The sequence below is a fragment of the Atractosteus spatula genome, chromosome 1, assembly GCF_055471065.1.
Source record: "Atractosteus spatula isolate fAtrSpa1 chromosome 1, fAtrSpa1.hap1, whole genome shotgun sequence".
NCBI classification, from domain to species: Eukaryota; Metazoa; Chordata; class Actinopteri; order Semionotiformes; family Lepisosteidae; genus Atractosteus; species Atractosteus spatula.
In genome coordinates, this window is record NC_142706.1 from 10,409,963 (window position 1) to 10,431,716 (window position 21,754).

The 21,754-nt window shown below is 40.4% G+C and overlaps 1 protein-coding gene across 3 annotated transcripts in view; it reads left to right on the forward strand.

The window, feature by feature from the left end:
• The first annotated feature begins 328 nt into the window (after positions 1-328).
• Positions 329-21,754, forward strand: part of LOC148840582 (H(+)/Cl(-) exchange transporter 3) — a 46,628-nt gene continuing 25,202 nt past the window's right edge. For 2 of the 3 annotated variants that reach the window (XM_088922184.1, XM_088922201.1), the window contains exons 1-2: positions 329-452; positions 9,079-9,254. In XM_088922184.1, the coding sequence (XP_088778310.1) occupies positions 9,095-9,254 (160 nt within the window). In that variant the 5' untranslated portion in view covers positions 329-452; positions 9,079-9,094. Of the gene's footprint in view, positions 453-9,078; positions 9,255-11,995; positions 12,069-21,754 lie in introns of those variants that run through there. The other variant, XM_088922209.1, reaches the window with a different exon arrangement.

The window sequence follows — 21,754 nt, forward strand, 5'->3', positions numbered from 1 at the left end:
AATTTATTATATTCAAACCTTTAAACCATCAAATTAAACCTTAGAACTGAAACCTTCCAATTAATTTAACTAGGAAACCATGCTTTCCAGTAGCTGGACCTACGGTAAATGTACGTCCTGTAGTACCAAAATGTCCGAAAAAGTGCGATGAAAATGTGATTATTTGTATCATAACAGCCAAATAAAACAAAACTGTTGTCTTGACACACACCCCCCTCCAGCCTAACCCGTCAGGTTCCAGCACCGCTCTCGGCTCTGCTCCCCTTTTTCTCTCCCGACGGGGGGAGGAGCCGGGAGAGAGCGAGAGACGGGAAGTGACGTCACCGGCACGCAAGAGTGGAAAAAAACAGAATCACGAGGGGAATGTCAAATGTGTAATTTTAAGAAAACCTCCAGCTGTGTTTGAAGACGATGTTTTGTTTTATCCGAGGAGGCATTGTGGCATTTGAGAGGTAGGGCTCTCTTATGTTGTCTCAGTGGGAACCCGTTTAAAAGAAAAGTAGTACGCCAAAGGCTGTAGTGCCGTGTAAATGTATAGCTCTGCAGCTTGCAGCGCTCAGCCCAAACCGTTTGGTAGCTGATCTTTCACAGATTGCACTTCATGTTTGAACACTGTGAAGGCTTCCTGTAGTCCCAACACCACTGCGTCTCTCTCCGATTTTATTTTAGGCGGAGGTCTCCTTGAACTGTTGCACATGAGTTGATATCTTAACTGTTAGGCCTTTTAATCTATCGGCAGTTGGTGCTGATGGGAAAAACAGACCGGCTCACTCTGGGTCTCGGTAGCGTGGAGTCGGGAGCTGTGAATCCCAGCGATGCCTTTTCAGCTGGACCACTTACATAAATGTTTTTTTTTTAAATATATATATATAAAGGTTATTTTCTCCTTGAACCAAGCAACACGGATGCATTTGCATCCCAGAAACGGGCCCAATGAAGAGCAGGTTTAGATGTCCAAGTTGATTTTGTTTGATATTTTTTTTGGAGTGTGTAATGGAAGTGTGAGCCTTTTTTATTTAGCTAGCTTTTTTTTTTTTTCTGCCCTGCACCCTTACTTTGGATGTGTGCATTTTTCATTACAAAAGCAGAGGTGGCCCATCTTGACCCATCTTGTTTTGGTTGCTAATGCTTGCCTTTCAGTACGAGGGTCCTTTGATATTTAATAAATTTGTCCCGGGTTATATAAGTAGGCGCTCATATAGCATGTCTCTAAAGTTTTGGTACAGTATGCACAGGGAAACTTCAGGACAGAACCGTCTTGTAACCCCTATATTCAGTGATGTATAGCTGCTTCCTCTTTCATAATGTTAGCTTGACAAGATGTCTAAGGCTGACGGCAGCACACGGTCCCCCTTCCACCAGGAAATCTGTGCAAACGGAGCGTGTTATCTGGAGACGGATGTGAATATCTTCCCTCTCACTCTTTTTCACACGCAATACTATTCGAACGGTTGAACAGAGAAGCCGAGGATGAGAATGAAATGAATGTTGGATGAATCGAGCTAGTTCGTGAATACTTTCTCAAGCCTAGAACGCGTCGATTGCTGCAATAATATATTAAAATCAAAGTAAAGTTCTGTTGCATAAAAAAAAAAACAACTCGATTTTCAAAACTATACTCTAATGCTTCGGAAATACATTGTATTTATATAAACCGTAAAATGCTTTTCAGTCGGGTTTGGTAAGCGTCCTTTCACGCAGACAGTTGTAGTGGCTCATTGCAGTGCTGTGCATACTACCTGTTTGTACCTGGGCTATGTCATATAAGGTGAAATTACACCTGGACGAGCAGCACTTAAGAAGTGCAGAGATGGCACAAAGCTGCGTCTGTGTAAAAAGTTATGCTAGTTGTGAAGTACTTATGAAAAGCTGCATTTATTTCTTTGAAAAATTAAGTGAAGACAGCAGAATGGTGAGAATAGAATAATAAAATGTATATTGCTGGATAGGCATTATTTTCACCACAGAGTGTTGAGAGGTTCCCCCTACAAAGAAAGCAAACATGTAGCATCTTAACTGCATTCTCCTTTGTGGCTTACAGTGAATACTGCATATCTTCTGTCTTACAGGGATGAGACAGTCTTCTTTCTCATTTGTCCTAGATCCACTTTTCCAGCGCAGTCTGACTCTTATTGCACTGTTGAGAAACTGGGGGAAAAAAAACTTCTGGTCACACTGAGTTCAGGGGCAAGTGTGTATTGTTGCGGACTGTCATGACAATGACCTGTTGATCAGTAGGGTTTTTCACGAACTTTCTGAAACCATGAATGGCATATGAGAACTCAGTAACAGCCTAAATACATACAAGTGCTTGTTACCTGCTCTGACTTTATTTTTTCTGTTTCGCTAGCTATCATTAAAAACCATAAGATATCACTAGATAACCTATGATTGTTAAAATATGACTGAAATAGTTCTTTAATAAAAGTGACTTTTTCTCATTTGGTTTGACTAATCTGCCTAGATGCTCCCTATGAAAGAAACAGCATACTGTAGCATTACCAAGTGAATAGGAGTAGAAAATAATGCTGGTTATAGTGTAATAGTTTTTCATTTGTGTTAACGTTTTCATGCATCGTCACATAATTTGTGACAGGTTCTGATGTAATTTATTCAAGAATATTAAAGGGAAACTGCTGTCCCAATTTCTCAGACCAGTTATTAAATCTTGTTAAAATAAATGAATTGACGTGAAAGAAAATTTTTGCGAATTTCAAATTAAGCACAAAATCGTGAACTTTGTGAAACTACTGTACGTTGCCATGTTGTTGCAAACTCGCATTCGAGTTCCCACAAATTGTGCCATGATGCGGCCCTTCCTGCTCACTAGTCACCGTAATGACTAATGTAATGCGATTTAGGAACGAATTAAGTACAGGTGCAGCAGACATTTCGCCGCAGGAATGTTCCAATGTGATCTGCACGCTTAACAAGTTAGCAGTATATGTTGGCAAAAAATCAAAAGCAATATTTCTGTTTGATTAAAAGAGATGTATTCACAAGTCTGCTTGTTTACAGTGTCATAGGGCCGCACACATCACCACAAGTTGTGTTGCCTCATTCTAAGTCACAGAACATGGTGCTGCGCATACATGAAAATTTGCGTATTTTGTGATACAAACTGGAGGTTTTACAAGCTACTGTGTACGTGTTACTTTTATTGTGGTTTGAAATGCACTCAGCAGTACTGATTCTTTCTAAACTCGACATAGTATTGCATATCCTCTTGAAAAGATAAGCAAGGTTAGAAACCAGAGGAGGCCGTTCTAGCCTATTTGGTTGCTAATAGTTGATTGAGACAAGGATCTCATCCAGTGGTTTCTTAAAAGAAAGCACGGCATTGCCTTCAGCACCATAGCTGGGTAGCTCCTTTAACTCTTCCACTCTCTGTGTAAGAAAGTGCCACCTGCTCTCAGTTTTAAATATACTTCCACACGGTTTTTGTCCTCTTTTTGTGTTTCAGTATTGTTTCTGAAGATGTCCATGGGGTTATCTGTGTCAGTGCCATTCGAGGATTTTGAATAATTTAATCAGGTTCCCCCCCCATTGTCTTCTCTGTTCAGAGATAAAAAGGTTTAGCTGGAAAAGTTGCATTCTTCAGGAAGCTATCCAGCCTCACTTGCTCATTTGGTAGTTCAGTGGCTAAGTGTAAAATGTCATCCAGCTGTTTTTTACTCATCCTGCGTTGGGCCCTGGCTGGATAGTTTGTTTCAGATACCCACGAGTAAAGAAGTGTGTCCTATTCTCTTGTCTACATACATTCCCTTGAAGATTCCAGTTGTAACCCTGTCTTTGTTTCATTACTAAGCAAAAATAGTCCTCTTGGTTCACCCCGTCTACTTATAATGATATACTACTGAATATAATGATATTCTACTGATATATCTGTAGAAATACTCTCTTCTGTGAAGCCTGTAAGGCTAAAATATATTTTGAGTCCATCTATGGAGAGCTAGATTGAAGTAACATGTTGTTAAGAGTACTGGTATTGGTACTCCTACTGTACATTTAAAGAAAGAATGACCTAGAATTGAATCTAGTATTCTAAATAGTAAATAGTACTCTGGCTTGTCCCTCCGTAGTTTAAGTTTCCATAGTAAAATGTCTGTGTAATAAATCAACTTTATATTCTGTAGCTCTTAATAATGTTAATAATATTTCTAATCCATTCTTATTACAAGTATTAGAGTGTGGACCCTTTACTTACTCCACACATTTATTTATCAAGAATTTGAATTGAGCATCTCTCCTCGTCACAATAGTGAAACGGCCCTTATCAAAGTGGCCTGTGCTATGCGATTACATTCTGATGCAGGATTCCTCTTCATTCTTATCATTTTATATTTAAAGCAGCATTCAACGTCATGATCAGATCGTATGTGAATGTCCTGAAAAATCTGACGGGCTGTCAGTTTGCGTCCTTTCTTCTTAAAATGTTTTTTAGGCGTTTTGATTGTTTTGCTTGCTTTGCTTTTGATCGTGCAAACAAAATAGCATCATGAAGCAGGATTTCATTTACAAATTAGGTTAGTCTTTTATCAATCATTATATTTATGATCTATATGTGTTCTGTATTTCACAAGGTTGAAATAACCCTTTAACGATATTTGCTTTGAAATGAGGTATCAACGGAGGAACGAAATCAGGCAGCCCAGTGTCTTAGTTTTCAGTACAATGTACTGTACTTAAAAGAAGAGTGTTGTCTCATATGACAGACTGCTGAGTCATTCACAAACCACACAGGCAGAGAAACATTAGGAGGAAGCCTAGAGAAATCTCCAGAGTATCAGCCTCGGATTTGTTATGTGTGAAGGCTTGATGTTTATTGATCATTTCATTTTTCAAAACTTTCTTAACCCTGCATATTATGTTAACAGAAACATGATCGATTAACTGAGTTAGTGACTCAGTTGAATCACTAAATGGAGCAGGAATATAAATCAGAAAATGGATAGACAAGTCCCAGACAAGACTGCAGATCACTGCCCTGAATTAGTCTAAATGCAGCGTTGATTTCTTCGAATGCTGGCGCCCCAATGCAGCACCTGCAGGTAAGGAACCAGTTACCAGCAATACTTGTGTTGACAGTAGGTGGCACCGTTGTCCATAATTATCTAACAATATTTGAATGTGGAGAATTGTAATAATTATAAAAGAGGTTATTTATACAAGAAAAACATTTTTAAAAGGGGTCACATTAATGGGATACTGTAAATTTTGAAGCTAGAAGCTGTGCATTGTGTTTGTGATATTATGTCATCATAGTACTTTCAATACTATACATTTTGCTCCTTAGAATGTGCTTCAGTAATCATTTCTGTAATCAATTGAAAGGGTGAGAAGATGGTACCATTGTGGTTTTTATTGATTAGAGGACATGACATTAACAGTGGCACACAGATAGTATAAGCTTGCAGCACTTTTTTATGGACTTGCAAAATTGCTAATAGGCAAAGAATAAACAAAAATGTTTGTCATTTTAGACACTTATGTACTTTTCTAAAATTGAGCCTTCAGTGTGTTGCTGCTGATGTTTAGAGTAATCTGAGGGTGTTGTAAGTTGTGTGCTTACCGTTGATTCCTTTCTGCATGGTGACTTGTTAACAATATCGCATCCTCTTATGTTATTTACATTTAAAATTGTCCTTTCTCTCATGTGCGGATGTTCATGGTCAGGCCATCATCGTGAATTAGAAATCGAATTCTTCATTTAAATGAGAGGAGGCCCATGTTGCTCATTTGGTGGTTTACAACCAAGGGGGTCTAAATTTTCGGCAAGTTGTGTCTTGAAGGAGCCCGAAGTCTGGGCCTCAACTTCTGTATATCTACAACTTTGTGTGTAAAGTAGCATCTCCCAGTCTCTGTCCCAAATGGGTTTCTTTTTAGTTTCCAGTTCCTGCTGTCACCCTCTGTTTGTAGAACACGTGTGCCTCCTTTTGTGAGAGTGGCCAAGTATTTCACTGTGGGTAAATTAGTCAGCGCTTTGCTCGGCAGTTGATTTGAAAACTGCTTATTTGACTTGGGAAGCTTTAATTGCCTTGCAGCTTCACCTTTGGTTCAGTTAGATGTGCCATGATATCCACTGCAAATGCAAAATCGTTCCTCCGGTTTTCCTTTTACCTCCAGAAAAAGCAAACTCTTCTTCCTCTACTGAGCCAATGGACGCTTGTGCTGAAAAGGAAACCCTGGAGCTCAGAATCTGCATTCAAGAGGGGAAATAAGCTGCTGATGAGGGAGACCCCTCGTTCTCATGTACTGTAGTATGTTGTTTCACAGTGGTGTGAACGACATGATCGATGTCCAGGACGCCTCTGCTGAGGAACTCTTGAAGTATAATACAGTGCCCTAAAACAACATCTCTATCACTGTCTTTTGTGAAACTTTCTTCCCTGGTGAAGTCTTCTCCAGGTTTGCTAGTCTGTTGCCGGGGAGCTTGTGATGTTAAGTCAGCCATATTCCTTCTCATAGAGTTCTGATCTTGACAAAAACATTCTTTCAAAATGTATTCTCATTTTGTGTAGTGAGCTTTAAATGCCAGAGACAAAACTTGCCTTTGTCTTATCGTATTTTAAATCGCCCGAATCTTAATAAAATTGTATTAAGAAAATCTGCCTATTGATCAAATATTAAATCCTGTTTACACATTGCAGTACCAGCAAATAAGGATTACTTCAACGTTTTCCTCACCAGATCATAAACTATATTGACTAGTAGAATTGCCTTAATTGTGAAAGACGGGTTACAGTAAATTAATGAAAAGAAATATTCCAAAAGCTTTCTAAATGAGGACATTTTTTGAAGACCACAGCTTTGTCACACGTACGATTCCAGTTCCGATATCTTGAACTGACTTTGAAGTCAGCTAATAGTCTGATGATGTGAAGGAGGAATCCTGTCTCACAGCTTGACAGGCAGCTGTCACTGTCAGTGATAGCTATGAACAAGACCGGCAAGGAAAGAAACAGTTGTGAAAAGCTACTGTCAAAACTAATATCTGATGGCTTTGCACCACCACAAGAAATGGGTTGGTCCTCAGTTCCTGGCCATCTGCTGCCTGTATCCAAGGCGAAACAGTTGATTTTGATGACAATCACCCAAGCTCTTTGTCATTCGCCCTGTTCGGGGGGCTCCTCTGCAGGACGTAATACAAGCCCATAAACCGCTCTTCTGTTTTGAGTATTCCTGTTCTGGTGCCAGCAGAAGCTTGTCGAAGACGGGGAGCCTTTCAGCAGCTCCCTAGGGCACTAGCTTTGTCCCCAGGGAGCTTGGCAAGAGCGCTTCTTTGCGCTGTCGTCACTGCTGCACGATCCGACCCCAGCTCAGCAAGCTTCTGCTTCCATATGTCCTGGGAGGCAGCAGGATCATTGGTCTCGAGGGTCTGCATGAGCCAGTCTCGTTAGTGATGATATGGCCCATGGGCTGTACTGTCTTAAGCCTGCCTTGTCCATGGGCTCAGAGCTTAGTCACGTGCATAATAACATCACTACATGAGTCTGAGTGCTAAAAGACAACCAGCTGTTTTGTATTACGGTGTTTTTTGCAGCTTTAATGCACTTACCTTTGTATATATAAGGCATTTGAATCTGTTTTAACTTTATAGTGTCAGTAGCTTTTTATAAACTGTTGTCTGAGTACTAATGAACTCTGCTCTGGGTTGAATTTTAAGTTCTTTAATGGCTTAGTTTCTTTGTATTGCACGTTCTGTACTTGGGAGGTTTTTTTTTTGCCTTTCCAGCATGCTAGTACTTAAAAGACAGAGTGGTCTTTGTCTTTTGTGTTAGTTCTGTCACGTGGAAGGTCACGTTGTGTGCATTGAATTGGCACTGACATATCCAACAATAACAATTCAAAGTATAATTACCTTACATCTTTTGCATACATCTCACAGCATATGTATCAAAGGATGGCTATAGTGTTAAGGATGTAGTGCAGTGACACTGTGATATTAGTGAGCGTATGTGCCTGAGGGGGCAATGAAGGCTTGGATTGGCATGGTTTTGCTAATGTTTCATGAGTTGCGTCTCTCTGAAAAGCTTCCCTTCTTGCTTTCTTCAACTGCCGTAATATATTAAATCTAAGAATTTATGTAATTAAATGAAACAGAATTTAACAGCAATTTAGGATGCTGAATTTCCACATTTTCTTCCTAATTTAGTAGAGCATTGCTAAAATCTGTATTTCCTCTTTTTTTCCCAGAGCTGAAGTCTTTCAGCTGAAGGGTGAGGTCTAAATTTTATATTCCTGGTATTAACGATTAAATCCTCAGTGCTATGCATTCAATAATTCGAGAATATGGTGCTTGAATTTTTTTGTCTCATAAAGTTACTTGAATGCTTTTAGAAGTTATGCATTTTGATTGTAATTGCTTGAAGTGCGTAAGAAACAAAGTCAAGCAATAGATACCCACAGTAAAGCTTTGCAGTACTTTACACTGTGTTCTCTGACGTCTGTTCTTCTGAAGCTCTTGGCATTGATCCTGTCAGGACACTTTTTTCATTCAGGCCTACTTATAGGCCTAGACGTTTGCAAGGAACTGTGATGAAAAAAGATAGTGATGAACCTAGAAACTATAATGAAAGTAACCGAATTCACTGCCAGGTGTCATACAAGTCATACTTCCTATTCCTCTGCTGTTTTGTCCCCCCCCCCCACAAGTTGCTGAGTCTTTGCAAATGTGAATCTAAAAATTCAAATATTTAGTCAGCTTTCTCATCAGTGGGGCATTTCACATCATTTTGTTGTTGTTTCCTCAGAGAGATTTATCTTTAATGTCTTTAACTAATGGGAATACTTTGTGCATGTCCTTGCAGAGGCACCTGCCCAATTTTAATTTGCGTATTTCTATCTTTCAGTGGCGGAAAAAACGTCTTTTTGAACCGTTCACAAATGGTACTACCTGCAGTCGTTTCGTGTTTTTTTTCTAGAACTGCCAGCCTGTTGATGGTCAGTTAGTGTCCGAGTGCGTGGTGACTTTTATCTGTTCTCTGAATAAAGCTCCCTGGCTAGAAATCTAAAAAATAACACACGTTGACCAGTATCGTTACTGAATTATTCTTTTGTTGTTGTTGTTGTTGTAAGGTTATCAAGTGGCTAAATGGAGTCAGAGCAGCTGTTCAACAGAGGCTATTACCGCAACAGTTACAACAGCATAACGAGCGCCAGCAGCGACGAAGAGCTTCTCGATGGAGCTGGAGTCATCATGGATTTCCACACTACGGAAGATGACAACCTGTTAGATGGAGATGCCTCTTCAGGTATGTAGCCAAGTGTACCATTGGGTTCTTTTATAAAGGCTCTTGCAGTTCTTCTTAGCACATGTAGTAGTGTTATCTGGTTGTGAAACAGCCTGAAGCAGGGTGGTCTTAAAAATGGTGGTTTTAGGTCAAACAAATACGCAAAACAGCCATGAGATTAAGAGGTAGTGTTCCATTATTTACAGTGAGAGGTAAAACAACCAGCGGTCACAAAACATGAGCCTTTTCTATAAGCGCAGCTGGACAGCTAAGCTGGTTGTTTTAATGGCTCAGAGCTTCCGTCTGAGACTCTTCTCAAAACTTGAGTCCAAGTCTCAAAAAGTTACCATTATCACAGTCACTGGAACGGTCAAAGGTTCCTTGCTCTTTTTGCCTTTGGTGCAGTTTCATAGCAGAGAATCTGCTCTTCTCTCAGGCAGCAGCTGTTAACTGATCCCAGAAGCCTTAAGCTCCCTGGTTTTTAAATTGTCCCCCAACCAGTTGTCTTCCACCAGCAGATCAGGTGACTATGAATGGCAGGTCATTTCTTGGTCATGCGGTTCAATAAGAACTGCAGTCCTGTCTCTACCTGCCACCCCTTTCCACTGATCAAGTCCTTTCACACATTTCTCAAACATGGTGTTCGTGCCCCTGCGATGGACTGCTGTCCTGTCCAGGGTGAGCCCTTGCTTACACCTGGTGCTTGCTGCGACGGGGGCGCCGGAGCCTGAATTGGGTGAGGCAGTTAGAAAATGGATGGATGGCACTAGCGCCCATGGTGCCAACTAAACCACTGCGAGCTAGAGTTCATCCTCAAGTTTTCTCTTGAGCCAAGACTTCTATTTAGGCTGCAAAGGAACAAGTAATAGGTTTATTCCATGCTGAAAAAAAAGAAGAAAGAAAACACCTGAAGAAAGCTCCACGGCCGAAACGTTGTGTTTTCTTTCTTCTTTTTTTCAACATGGAATAAACCTATAAACCGTCTTTGCGTCCGTGAGTGTCTGCCCTGTGCGGGGCGTAACTTGTGCTCACTGCTTGCTGGGATAGGCTCCAGCTCCCCTGCAATCCTGTATCAGATAAAGCAAAAATGGATGGGTAGTTAGTTCTTAGGTCTTCTGTACTTTGTGAATGATTCAGTTGTCTGTGTACTTTCTGTAACATTATGAGCTCCTTCTTTGGTTAGGACACTTAAGTTTGAGCAAAGCTACGATACAAATTTCACCTCTGACGGCCACGACCACTCTAATCTCTCCGTCTGTGTTCTCAAAGACGGTTTTCCAAACTCATACATCAGAAAGACCACCGAAACTAAAATTATTCTGCAGCTAGGATCACACCTTCTCCCTTCCCTTAACGACAGACTACTGTTCTTTTAAATTTTCTCCATTCATTGGAAGTTTCATTTCACACCTCTCTGCACCCATTCTGACTTCACACCTCTTGATTGGCCTCTCTTTCTGTCCCCTGCTCCCGCCTCTCACTCCTCCTCCCTCCCAACCTTTGTTCTCCCGCTACTTTACCTTTGCCTACTGCCCTGTCTCTCTCACACCTGAAGAAGGCTCCACGGCCGAAACGTTGTGTTCTCTTTCTTCTTTTTTTCAGCATGGAATAAACCTATTACTTGTTCCTTTGCAGCCTACGCATGCTGACGCAGCTACCCACCTGAACTACTACCACCTACAGCTGCTGCGACCCACTATGCCTTCCTCCAAATCTCTTTCTAGATCTCTTCGTCATACCTTCTCTTCCTCCCTGGGCCACTTGCCCTCTTCTCTCACTAAACCAGCATTCCGTCTCTTCACAGCTATCTGTTCCAAGACCAGGCTTTCTAACCACCTTCTATTCCTTTACAGATGTCGTCGACATAATATCATCCCTAAAGGATTTTGCCTTAAATTTAATACCTTTTCTTTTGACTCTGATACCACCCAGAGTAACACTCAGAGACTTTTAAAACAATTTTCTAGGAAACTAATGCTCTCTACCATTTTCTCCCTCAAAAAACAGATTATCCTTTCCGACAACAACATCAAAGAGGCTAAGGAATTTCTACGGCTTACAGCTCCACATCATCTTCCCTTCATAACTAACCTCATTAGATCTCTCAACTCTAAACTCTACCAGTTTCTCACTACAGAGAAGGACAAAAAACTCAGTCATCTTCTACAGAAGAAAACCATCAACACCCCGAACACCCTCACCAACCCTAACCTTGTTGTCACCATACCTTCTGACCTTTCCCTTTCACAGGATGAGCGATCCCTCCTCAGCAAAGGGCTCAGTTTTGTACCAGTTCCCAGGAAGCTGGACATCCCCCAGACCAATGTCGACCTTAACCGCTTTTACCGCAGGATCCGTCTCAGAGCACATTTTGCCGACAATTCCTCTTTACAGGCAGCTGATAACAACCCGGTTATTGATGTCATTAACAACATTAATCCCAAACAGAGCTGTTGGACTCCCTCCTCTGGCCGTTTTCCACCAGTTGATTATTTCATCAACCAATGCACTAATCAAGCTCCCAAGGCACTCTCTATACCCAGTAAACATAGGTCTAACCTCACCCAAGGAGAAAATCAGGCGCTCCAGTCTCTCCGCAACAGGGATGATATCGTCATCAAACCAGCGGACAAAGGAGGCGCTGTTGTGGTGTGGCGTAAGGATCTATACATCTCTGAAGCCTCTAGACAACTAACTGACACTTCTGCCTACCTCCCTCTCCAACAGGACCCTACCACTGACTACCAAAAGGAAGTGGTATCCACCATTTCTCTTCTTATCAGCAGTAATGAGCTCCCCCAGGAGGCAAACCGGCTCATCATGGAACATCCACAGGTATCTCAATTTTACCTCCTCCCCAAAATCCACAAACCGGACACCCCTGGACGCCCCATCGTATCAGCATGTAACTGTCCAACTACTTACATCTCAGCCTTTCTCGACAGCCTCATGAGACCGCTGGTTGAAGATCTTCCCTCATACATCAAAGACACCAACCACGCGCTCCAACTTTTTAATGATTTCCAATTTCAGGGTACCGAATGCTACATTTTTACCATGGACATCACATCTCTGTACACCGTCATTCCCCATAATGACGGCCTTACAGCACTCAAGCACATGCTGGACAAACGCACAGTGCTTGATCCACCCACCCACACCCTGGTACGCCTTGCAGAATTGGTCCTCACACTGAACGCATTCTCTTTCAATAATCTTTTTTACCAACAGGTCAGTGGAGTTGCCATGGGCACCAGAATGGGACCCAGCTATGCCAACATTTTTGTCGGCTGGGTAGAAGAACGCTTCTTCGCTTCCTACACTGGCTATGTCCCTGACCTCTACAAACGATATATTGATGACTGCGTCGGTGCCGCCACATGCTCCAACGATCAGCTTGAGTTCTTCCTGCACCATTTCACCAACTTCCACCCGTCCCTCAAATATACGATTAACATATCTTCCACTACTCTTCCGTTTCTAGACATCCACTTGTCTATCAACTACCCCCGACTGTCCACTTCAGTTTATTACAAACCCACGGATTCACACAGCTACCTCCTGTACAGCTCATTTCACCCCAACCACACTAAAAACTCTCTTCCTTTTTCACAGTTCCTTAGGTTACGACGATTATGCAGCGACGACATCGACTTCGAGAACCAAGCCCTCGAAATGTACTCATTTTTCATCAACAGAGGATACCCCAGCAGTGTGATTGACAGGGCCCTTGCCCGAGCCAAAAACACCCCCCGGACCATCAACCCGATCAGGAACTCCCGCCGTAACAACCGCATTCCTCTGGTGCTTCCTTACCACCCTAACACACTTCCTATCCCCAGGACCATTAACCACAACTTTTCCATCCTACAGGATGATCCCTCCATTGGGGCCCTCTTTTCTGATCGCCCTATTATCTCATATCGCCGACCACCTAATCTGCGTAACCTCCTTGTTCACAGCTCCCTTGACCGCCCTCAACAACCATCCACACCAGGCACTTTCCCTTGCAACAGAGCTCGCTGTATCACCTGCAAATACACAGCCACCACCACACTCATTCAAGGCCCCTCAGGACAATTCCGGATCACCCAGACAGCATCTTGTACCTCCAGCAACCTTGTTTACTGTATCTCTTGCAGTAAATGCCCAGCCATCTACATTGGAGAAACAGGAAGGAGACTCGGAGACCGTTTCAGAGAACACGTCAGGGCTGTAAAGATTAAAGATCTCTCCAAGCCCATTGTTTCTCATTTCACCTCTGACGGCCACGACCACTCTAATCTCTCCGTCTGTGTTCTCAAAGACGGTTTTCCAAACTCATACATCAGAAAGACCACCGAAACTAAAATTATTCTGCAGCTAGGATCACACCTTCTCCCTTCCCTTAACGACAGACTACTGTTCTTTTAAATTTTCTCCATTCATTGGAAGTTTCATTTCACACCTCTCTGCACCCATTCTGACTTCACACCTCTTGATTGGCCTCTCTTTCTGTCCCCTGCTCCCGCCTCTCACTCCTCCTCCCTCCCAACCTTTGTTCTCCCGCTACTTTACCTTTGCCTACTGCCCTGTCTCTCTCACACCTGAAGAAGGCTCCACGGCCGAAACGTTGTGTTCTCTTTCTTCTTTTTTTCAGCATGGAATAAACCTATTACTTGTTCCTTTGATACGATACAAATGGTCATTTTTAAAATCTTGCTCTGAATTTGTCAGCCATATATCTGAATGATACATTTTTAAAATTGTTTAGACTTGTGGTAAAGAAATCATGTTTTCTCCGAGTTTTGGAAAGTGCTTCCAGGTAACTTTGTTTGTATCCGTTTACTGGGGCCTTTAAAACTGCACTTTGACAAACTATCGACTCTCTCAATTGCTGATTTGAATTCTGTTCCTGTTTTCCATAAATGTTTGCATTGTTGTTTTAAAATTCATGGAAACATATTGCGATTAAGGAGTGTATAGCTCAACAGAAGAAAGTTCATGAAACTACTGTAAAGATTTTATATCTGTTTTAAACTGTAGGATATTTTAATGTTTCTTTCATAATGTCATTGCTTATTTTTTATATCATTATTTTGTGTTCCAGTTATATGAGCAGCACAGTGGCACAGTGGTTAGAATTGTTGCCTCACAGTGCTGAGGCCTTGGGTTCAATTTCAGACCTGTGATGTTATTTCTGTGGAACATTAATGGTCTCCGTGTGTTTGCATGGGTTACCTACAGGTGCTCTGGTTTCTTCTCACAGTCTAAAGACATACAGTACTGGCAGATTAATTGGCTTCTGGGAAAACTGGCCCTGGTGCGAGTGTGCGAGAGTGTGTTTGTATCTGTGTGTGCCCTGCAGCGGATGTACCTGTAGAAAATGAATGAATTTAAAGAATGCTTTAGTTATTTGTTTGAAATTGAATATAAAATGCAAAATGTGATCAGAACATTTGCGTAAAATTTTTTTTTTCCTACAGCCTAAAAGCAATTTTTTTTAAATATACAGATCAAGGCTCCAGCTAATTCAAAACCTTGGCTTTCGCCGTTTGATCAATTCTAAGCTCGGCACCCAAAATACAGTATATGATGTCCCACATACTGTACATCTGTTTTTCCTTTTGTTTACACATTTTGGAACTTTTGTGGTCGCAAAGCTGCTGTTTCAGCTCTTGTGATCTTTGACACTGAAAGGGGCAGCCTGACCATAAAGAGAGACGGACGATGGAGCAGGTTAGTGAAGGGCTCTATAGTCTGGTGTGCACAGCCTGCAGTCTACTGAATTAATGCATATTGGTTCTGTAGGCCACGGGCTTATGTTTGTTACTCTTGTGTAGTTCATGGTTTGAAAGCCTGTGGATGTTAATTGGCACAGCTTTTTTTTTTCAGAAAACACTGAAAAATGCTGTTAAAATTGCAGGTCTCTTCTGTCTGACATTGCCAATTTTTGGTGTTTTACTGATATTAGTAACTTTTTTGAAAGATCAAAGCAAATTTTTATAATGGGCTGAAACTTGCTGAGTAACATTCTGTTTTGCAAATCAAAATGTATTCCCACATAAAAGCTTTTATGTACTATTCAGAGCTTTTCCGGAATGCAAATCACTGTTTCCTGAAGGGCCTTATCCGGTAGTTTCCAAAGGGATGCTGTTTGGTGAGCGTTTTATAATGTTATTGAGATCTGTTCATGCATACCAAGCAATTTATTGTTCACAGCGTTTTTAATTAGGTATTTTAAGATTTTAAGACACCTGTTGTTGATTCAGTGTAGGATTTTTATGATGTTCCATTCAGATGTTTTAATTTAGTAGTGAAGTCCAGTTTTGTGCAATGGGGGAAGGTCATTAAAATTACGAAAAAGCTAAACCTTAATTGTTTTTTGGCTGCTCGGTGCCAGTTTGTAAGGAACAAGCAGACGAAAGTTATTTCCGCGTATTTTTTTCATGTAAAGCTTTATTTTTATAACTTACTTTATTGTCCGCACACCTGTTTTCTCAAAAAAGAATATGTTCCCTCGATCTGTTCTAATAACTCAGCTCCTTAAATCCTGAAATAAGAAAAAGCGGTCTTTAAGGTTTTTGTGTTGTATTTTGTTTTGGGGAAGTAAGATTTATGGACAGTATCAAAGAGTCTTTTCCATGAGAGTATTAAACTAGTCGTGGACTGCCAGATCAGTTTAGGAAGGCCCCTCTGAAAGCTTAAGAGTGTGTAGTCGTTTTCAATCCATTTTCTGATTCAGGGTTGCGACACACAAACAGCTCAGCGCTGCACCTAGTCATTTCATGCATCCTAATTGTTTTTTCATTATGAAAAATGTTTGGTTATAATGTTTCATCGAATAGCTGGGAAGGTCTGCAGTGTATAATGAGCAAGCGATAAAATTTCATGTTACGTTGCAGCTATTCCAATGTTAGGTGTTTGTTAACAATGTTGACCTGTGCTAAGACAGAAAATGAATTAATCTGACTTTCAAAATGAGAATACTGTAGGTATACATTGTCCTTTTACATATGTACAATTTTAATTTTGAACATTATTTTATGCTTAAGTGCAATATTAAATTTGTTTGATAATTAGATATGTTTGTGGTCTTTAAAAATATTCTCATTTTTTGATTTTGTAGTGTTATTGGTTCGGGCTGAATTCCTTTACTGTTGAAAAACTTAAGCTCTGTAGGTAAGATGCTTTCTTTATAGGCATTAGTTAAATAATATCACTATAGTCAATCTGTGTTATCTCCCAATTATAATTTGTGGGGCAAGTAACCTCTTCTTTAATCATGCTTTTCTACATTTTAAAAGCTGAAATGAGATTTTTCATTAGCAAATGGTTCTTTCAAGCTCTTTTCAAAGACGATCACATTGTCTGAGCTGCTTTTACATTAGCTTCTGAGCAGCCTTTCTTGTTGCGATGATGAGTCTTTGCTTGATCAGACATCTATGGATTCATTCATCCCCTCTAGTGTTCTCATTTTCAATTTTACCTTTTGAACTTTTGGAATATAATGCCTAAAATTATTCTTTTAGCAAAGCTTATCTTTAATGTATTCTGTACGCTAATGTCCCATTTGTGCCTAGTCCATGTTAAATAGCTTTAAACTGATTCGATTGATTTTTAAAAAATTCTAAAGTCATAGTCCTAGACATAAGTATTGGAATGCTAACGTCTCTTCCTGTGTTGTTCAGTAGATTTGTTTTCTGTTATTCGGAATGTTCAACGGGTGGCGACTAGAGTGAATTAAAAGAGTTGCTTTCTACGACTCCAGTGTCGGGGCCTCGATTCTAGCCGTGGACATATAGTCTTTTTATGGGGTGATTTTTCCCGGAGAACATGCTGGCTAGGTTTGGTTGGCCGTCTGCTATTGTCTGTTTGTCCGGGGTCAGGCCAGGAGTGATAGGTCACTGTTCCTGGCTTTTCAGTGCTGGCTCTGGCTTGCTGTGACCCCCACCTGAATAGGTGGCTTGCTGGCAATAGATAGAAAGAAGTATTGTTCAATTACACTTGTATAACGTCTGACTTTGTTGAACACCCATTTCTTCTGGTAAGGGGTAGTTCGGATTATAGTGAGGCTCACCTATTTAAAGCCATAGGGTATGAATAGTTATACTATACAGTTCTAAAGTGGTCCCCTGTCTTATGAACTATTATATAGTGCTATATGTACTATTCCACTAATCTTTAGGCTTGACAAAACCAACCTTGTTTTTAGCCCCTGTCATTCACTTGCCTTAATCAGGCTTGAGTTTATTCCCTACCATAACATTACAGCGTGAGTTAGGCTTACATCCGCTCGGTGGTCTTTGCACTCATCATTTGTGCCGCTGTAATCGGTACTTGCAACTGACATACTCTTGCTCTGAGGTATTCTCTCCCCCTGGTTCTGAGTGGTGAAAGTGGTAGCTCATGTTGTAACACTGGTGTTTCGCTGTGTTGCATATCATACTTGATTTATGGTTTTTTTTTGTTTAGATGAGCTGTGTCTTCTGCATCTGTTTGCAGTGGAGTTTTCCCCATCCTTGTTAGCTATGTTCAACAAAGTAGGCAACATTATCTCTGAAGTCGCTTCGCACAAACAGTGTCCTGCTTAAGATCTATATGTATTGCACATGAATCTTTTGAATGCGCTTTCATTTAGCGTTGAACTGCGTGCTTATCATAATTGCTGCATCCACCCAAACATTACTGGTTGGAAATAGTGGGAGTCTCTCAGATTTGCATAGGGAGCAGAGGCCTCCGGGGCTGGGATGGGGGGGAAAGGGTGCTTCATTCCACATCCAGAAACATTTGAACTCGTCCACTCAGGCAATCGCATGTGCCGACGGTAAGTGCTTATAGTTTTTTTTCCTCAAATGCATCGAAATTAGTGCTGATTTATATTTTTTCACAGAGAGGTTTCAGGTATTTGACGTCCATTGAAGAGAAGCTTCTTCGAACACAGTTAGCATTTTGTTTCTGTCACGTGTTTTTCGTGCTTTCGCAAGAAAGTAGGTTTCCCGGTATTGCAGTGATCCAGCACGCGGAAACGTTCAGTGATGCGGGGTCAGAGCCTTAGACCTGTACCCATGCTGTCTTTGCAGTATGTGTTTTAGCAGCACTGCAAAAGAGCAGAAAGCCAGCTGATTACAAAGGGAAAGAGCATGATCGAAGTTGCCAGTAAATCTGTGTGCCTCTGGTGTTTGATGAGCTTGTGCAATTTGATGCGGAATTGTTGCCACTGCACTCTATCTGTGGCTAAAGATACAGTATGTTGCCTAGTGTAAAGCATCTTTAAATATTGGCAGATGCAAAACATGTATGCTTTTCTGCACTTATGAAATACTGTCCTATTCTGAAGTCAGAAATGGAATGCCTGCTCTGTGAACCAACTATTGGTGTCGAGAATACTTTACAAACATAATCGTTTATGGTGGAGTGGTGGCTCTGTGGCTAAGGATCTGCGTCCGTGGCTGGAAGGTTGCCGGTTCAAATCCCGCAGCTGGCAGAGGAATCCTACTTTGTTGGGCTCCCGAGCAAGGCCCTTAACCCCAACTGCTCCAGGGGTGCTGTACAATGGCTGACCCTGTGCTCTTACCCCAAGCTTCTGTCCCTGTCTGTGTGTCTCATGGAGAGCAAGCTGGGGTATGTGAAAAGACGAATTCCTAATGCAAGAAATTGTATATGGCTAATAAAGTGATCTGATCTGATCATTTATTATTATAAAGGGTTTTTGATAGTAAAGCAAAAAATGAACTTGGCCTTTGTATGAATGTTTTTAAAAGAGTAATCTACCAGCTGGTGGTTAGGAAAAATGAAAACACTACTACTATTTCAGTTTTCTTGAAATTATTAAGATCCATTATCCATCCATCCGTTAATTTTTATGCTTTCTGCAGCCGCGTAAGTAGTGATTTTACTAAATGTCTGTGCTGTCATCCTGCCTCTTCTTGAGCTTACGGATAGCTTTTAAATAATATCTGTTCAGTATAAAATAATAGTCTAGTTATTAAAAGTTATGAAAAGAATATAAATATTCATTTGTACATCAACAAATATGATATTTTCTGTTCTTTGCAGTAGAATTTGTTTAAATTATAATATTCCTGAAATTCGGTGTCTAAAAGATTTGTTTTTACCTAAACTAAAAAAGTGCTCTCCAGAAATTTTATCAATGCTCATAATTATTAACAACAAACAATACTTCATACCAACGCCATCATATAAATATTTATAGATTGGATAATGTAATCTGCTGAACAGATTTTAAAAAATCATGTTTGATTGTCTTAGCATTGTTCAGAGCTCAGTCATAAATAAAATCCAGAAGACAAATTTCATTTTTTCCTTATTCTGTGGTTTGCATGTTGCTCCAGGATGGGTGACACTGACAAGGTGTTGTTCTGTGAAGTTCTGGCACTTAAAAGTGTGCGGTTGCTCTAGGTTCTTTATACCTTTTAAGTAGTGTCCTACCTCCAAATGTCTGTTTGGACTGAGGAGTGGAGACTGTGGACTGTGTAGTTGTTTGCCAGTTTGGATGTCCCTAACCTATATAGTATGTCCCTTTACATGTTGGAGTTATGATTCTGCCTTACCAGAAATGTATAAATATTTCCAGTTGCTTAGTTCAAAAAGTCTTTTTGTACGACTATGTAAACGTTTTACATGAATAAATGTCTTAATTTTATTTGACAATTTACAGAAGAATTGTAAGAGATTAAAATGTATTATACTGCACTTTATTTTCTTAGAGCTTTGCAGTGCATTTCATTTCAGATCGTACCAAAGACGGAAAAGGTTAATACGGACAAGGCATGTTCTTTGTCTATAGGTGGGTTTCAGAATGCAGACACAGAAATGAGCTAAGTCACAAAGTAAACACAGCAGTGTTTTATTAGGTCTTTCATGAAACACTTCTACCAATTCAGCGCATAAACCGCAGCCTGAGTGCGGTGAAGATATTAACATGTGGTCTGACAGGTGTGCTCTGCTGTGAAATGACTTTTCCCGGAGTCACACAAGTATGACACGCCTCAGGCCACGCAGAGAAGACCTGTTTTACCAGCCTGGTTTGCTAGTTTGTTTAAACGTCATGTTTTGTATGCTAGCCTACGGTAATAATAAAATTAACCTAGTAGTTAAATATTTCTTTTTGTGTGTACTTCATTTTCATTTGCCATTGTTTCCTTACGCAGTAAGGAATTTGACACTGTTTTATATTGTTTTGCTCCCACAACAGTTATTAACAACTTGTCTTCTTTCACTTCATACTCTGTGTTTATGGAGACCAAGTGAGACGTTCATTTTTAATTAAACAAGAAACATACTTTTAGTAGATTTTAGAAGGACTGCAGTGGTATCTCTTAGCAAACACAGCAAATCCTTCACCATGTTATGTGTTGATTATATGACTCACAATAGCAAAAAGAAATGATTATAGAACTACAGGTTATAATGCAAGGAGTGTGAAAAGATCATAATTCAGCCGTGGGTTATGAAAAGAAGCAGAGTATGCTTGGTTAATGTACAGTATGTATTAGTGGTTCAGAAGCGTTCAGATTGTACTCTCTGTTTTAAATGTGTGTCTGTTGAAAGAGTTGAATTTCTCAGCCTGTTTTGCCTGTTAGCTCTTACAAAACAGGAGTGGACAAAGGTGTTGGTAAATGAATGGAAAATTGCTGCTTAAGTGCAGAGTGAGTCACACTATTTTTGTGGACTTGTATAACCACGTATCCCCATGTAGGTGTACTGTTTCAGATATGCAGTAAATACGCCGCAGGGTTAGCAGAATTAAATGGGATCCCCTGTGGCTGGGAGTTAAATTGAACAGCTGGAGTAATTGTGTCCAGAATTCTTCTAACACTTGTCAGGTGTTTGCTTCCATGTGCTAGTGACGTCATCATTAAAATCTGTGCTTTGGCTCAGATATATTACTAGAGCTTTAAAGTACGCCTGTCTTCATGGTCAAGTTACTATAATGACTTTTGTTGGTCAGTTTTTTCCCCAAAACACACTTTTTCTCAGGAATTGTACAGGCAGGATTGTTCCGCTTGCTGAGCTAAATTGGTAAACAGTTCATGCATTATTTTATTAAGAATGTGTTTCATAATGTATTTTATTCAATGGTTTCTTCTGGGATTTTGGGCACCATTTTCAATCCGATTTCATTGTTGTGACCGGTAGCAGTAGACCAGTAGGTGACAAACACTTTCATTTCTAAATTGATACAGTTCACACCTAAACAATGTTAAAAAAAGATTTAAGAAGTCCTTGTGTATGTCATAAACAAGGTTTGTTTTTCGGATGAGTGGTGTACTCTTATTATCAAGTAACACGCACAGCATGAACAAAGAAATGGCAGACATAACTATCTGATTACATAAAACATGGGCACTGTTTCATTACGAAAGAGAAGAAAAATGAACTAGCTAGAAAAATTAATGAGCCACGTGTTCTATAAATGGGAACATATAGACAGTTAAACTTTCTATTACTGAGGAATATTGAAAAAACAATACGTAATCAACAAGCTGTGGCAATTACAAACAAATATTGTCCTTAAA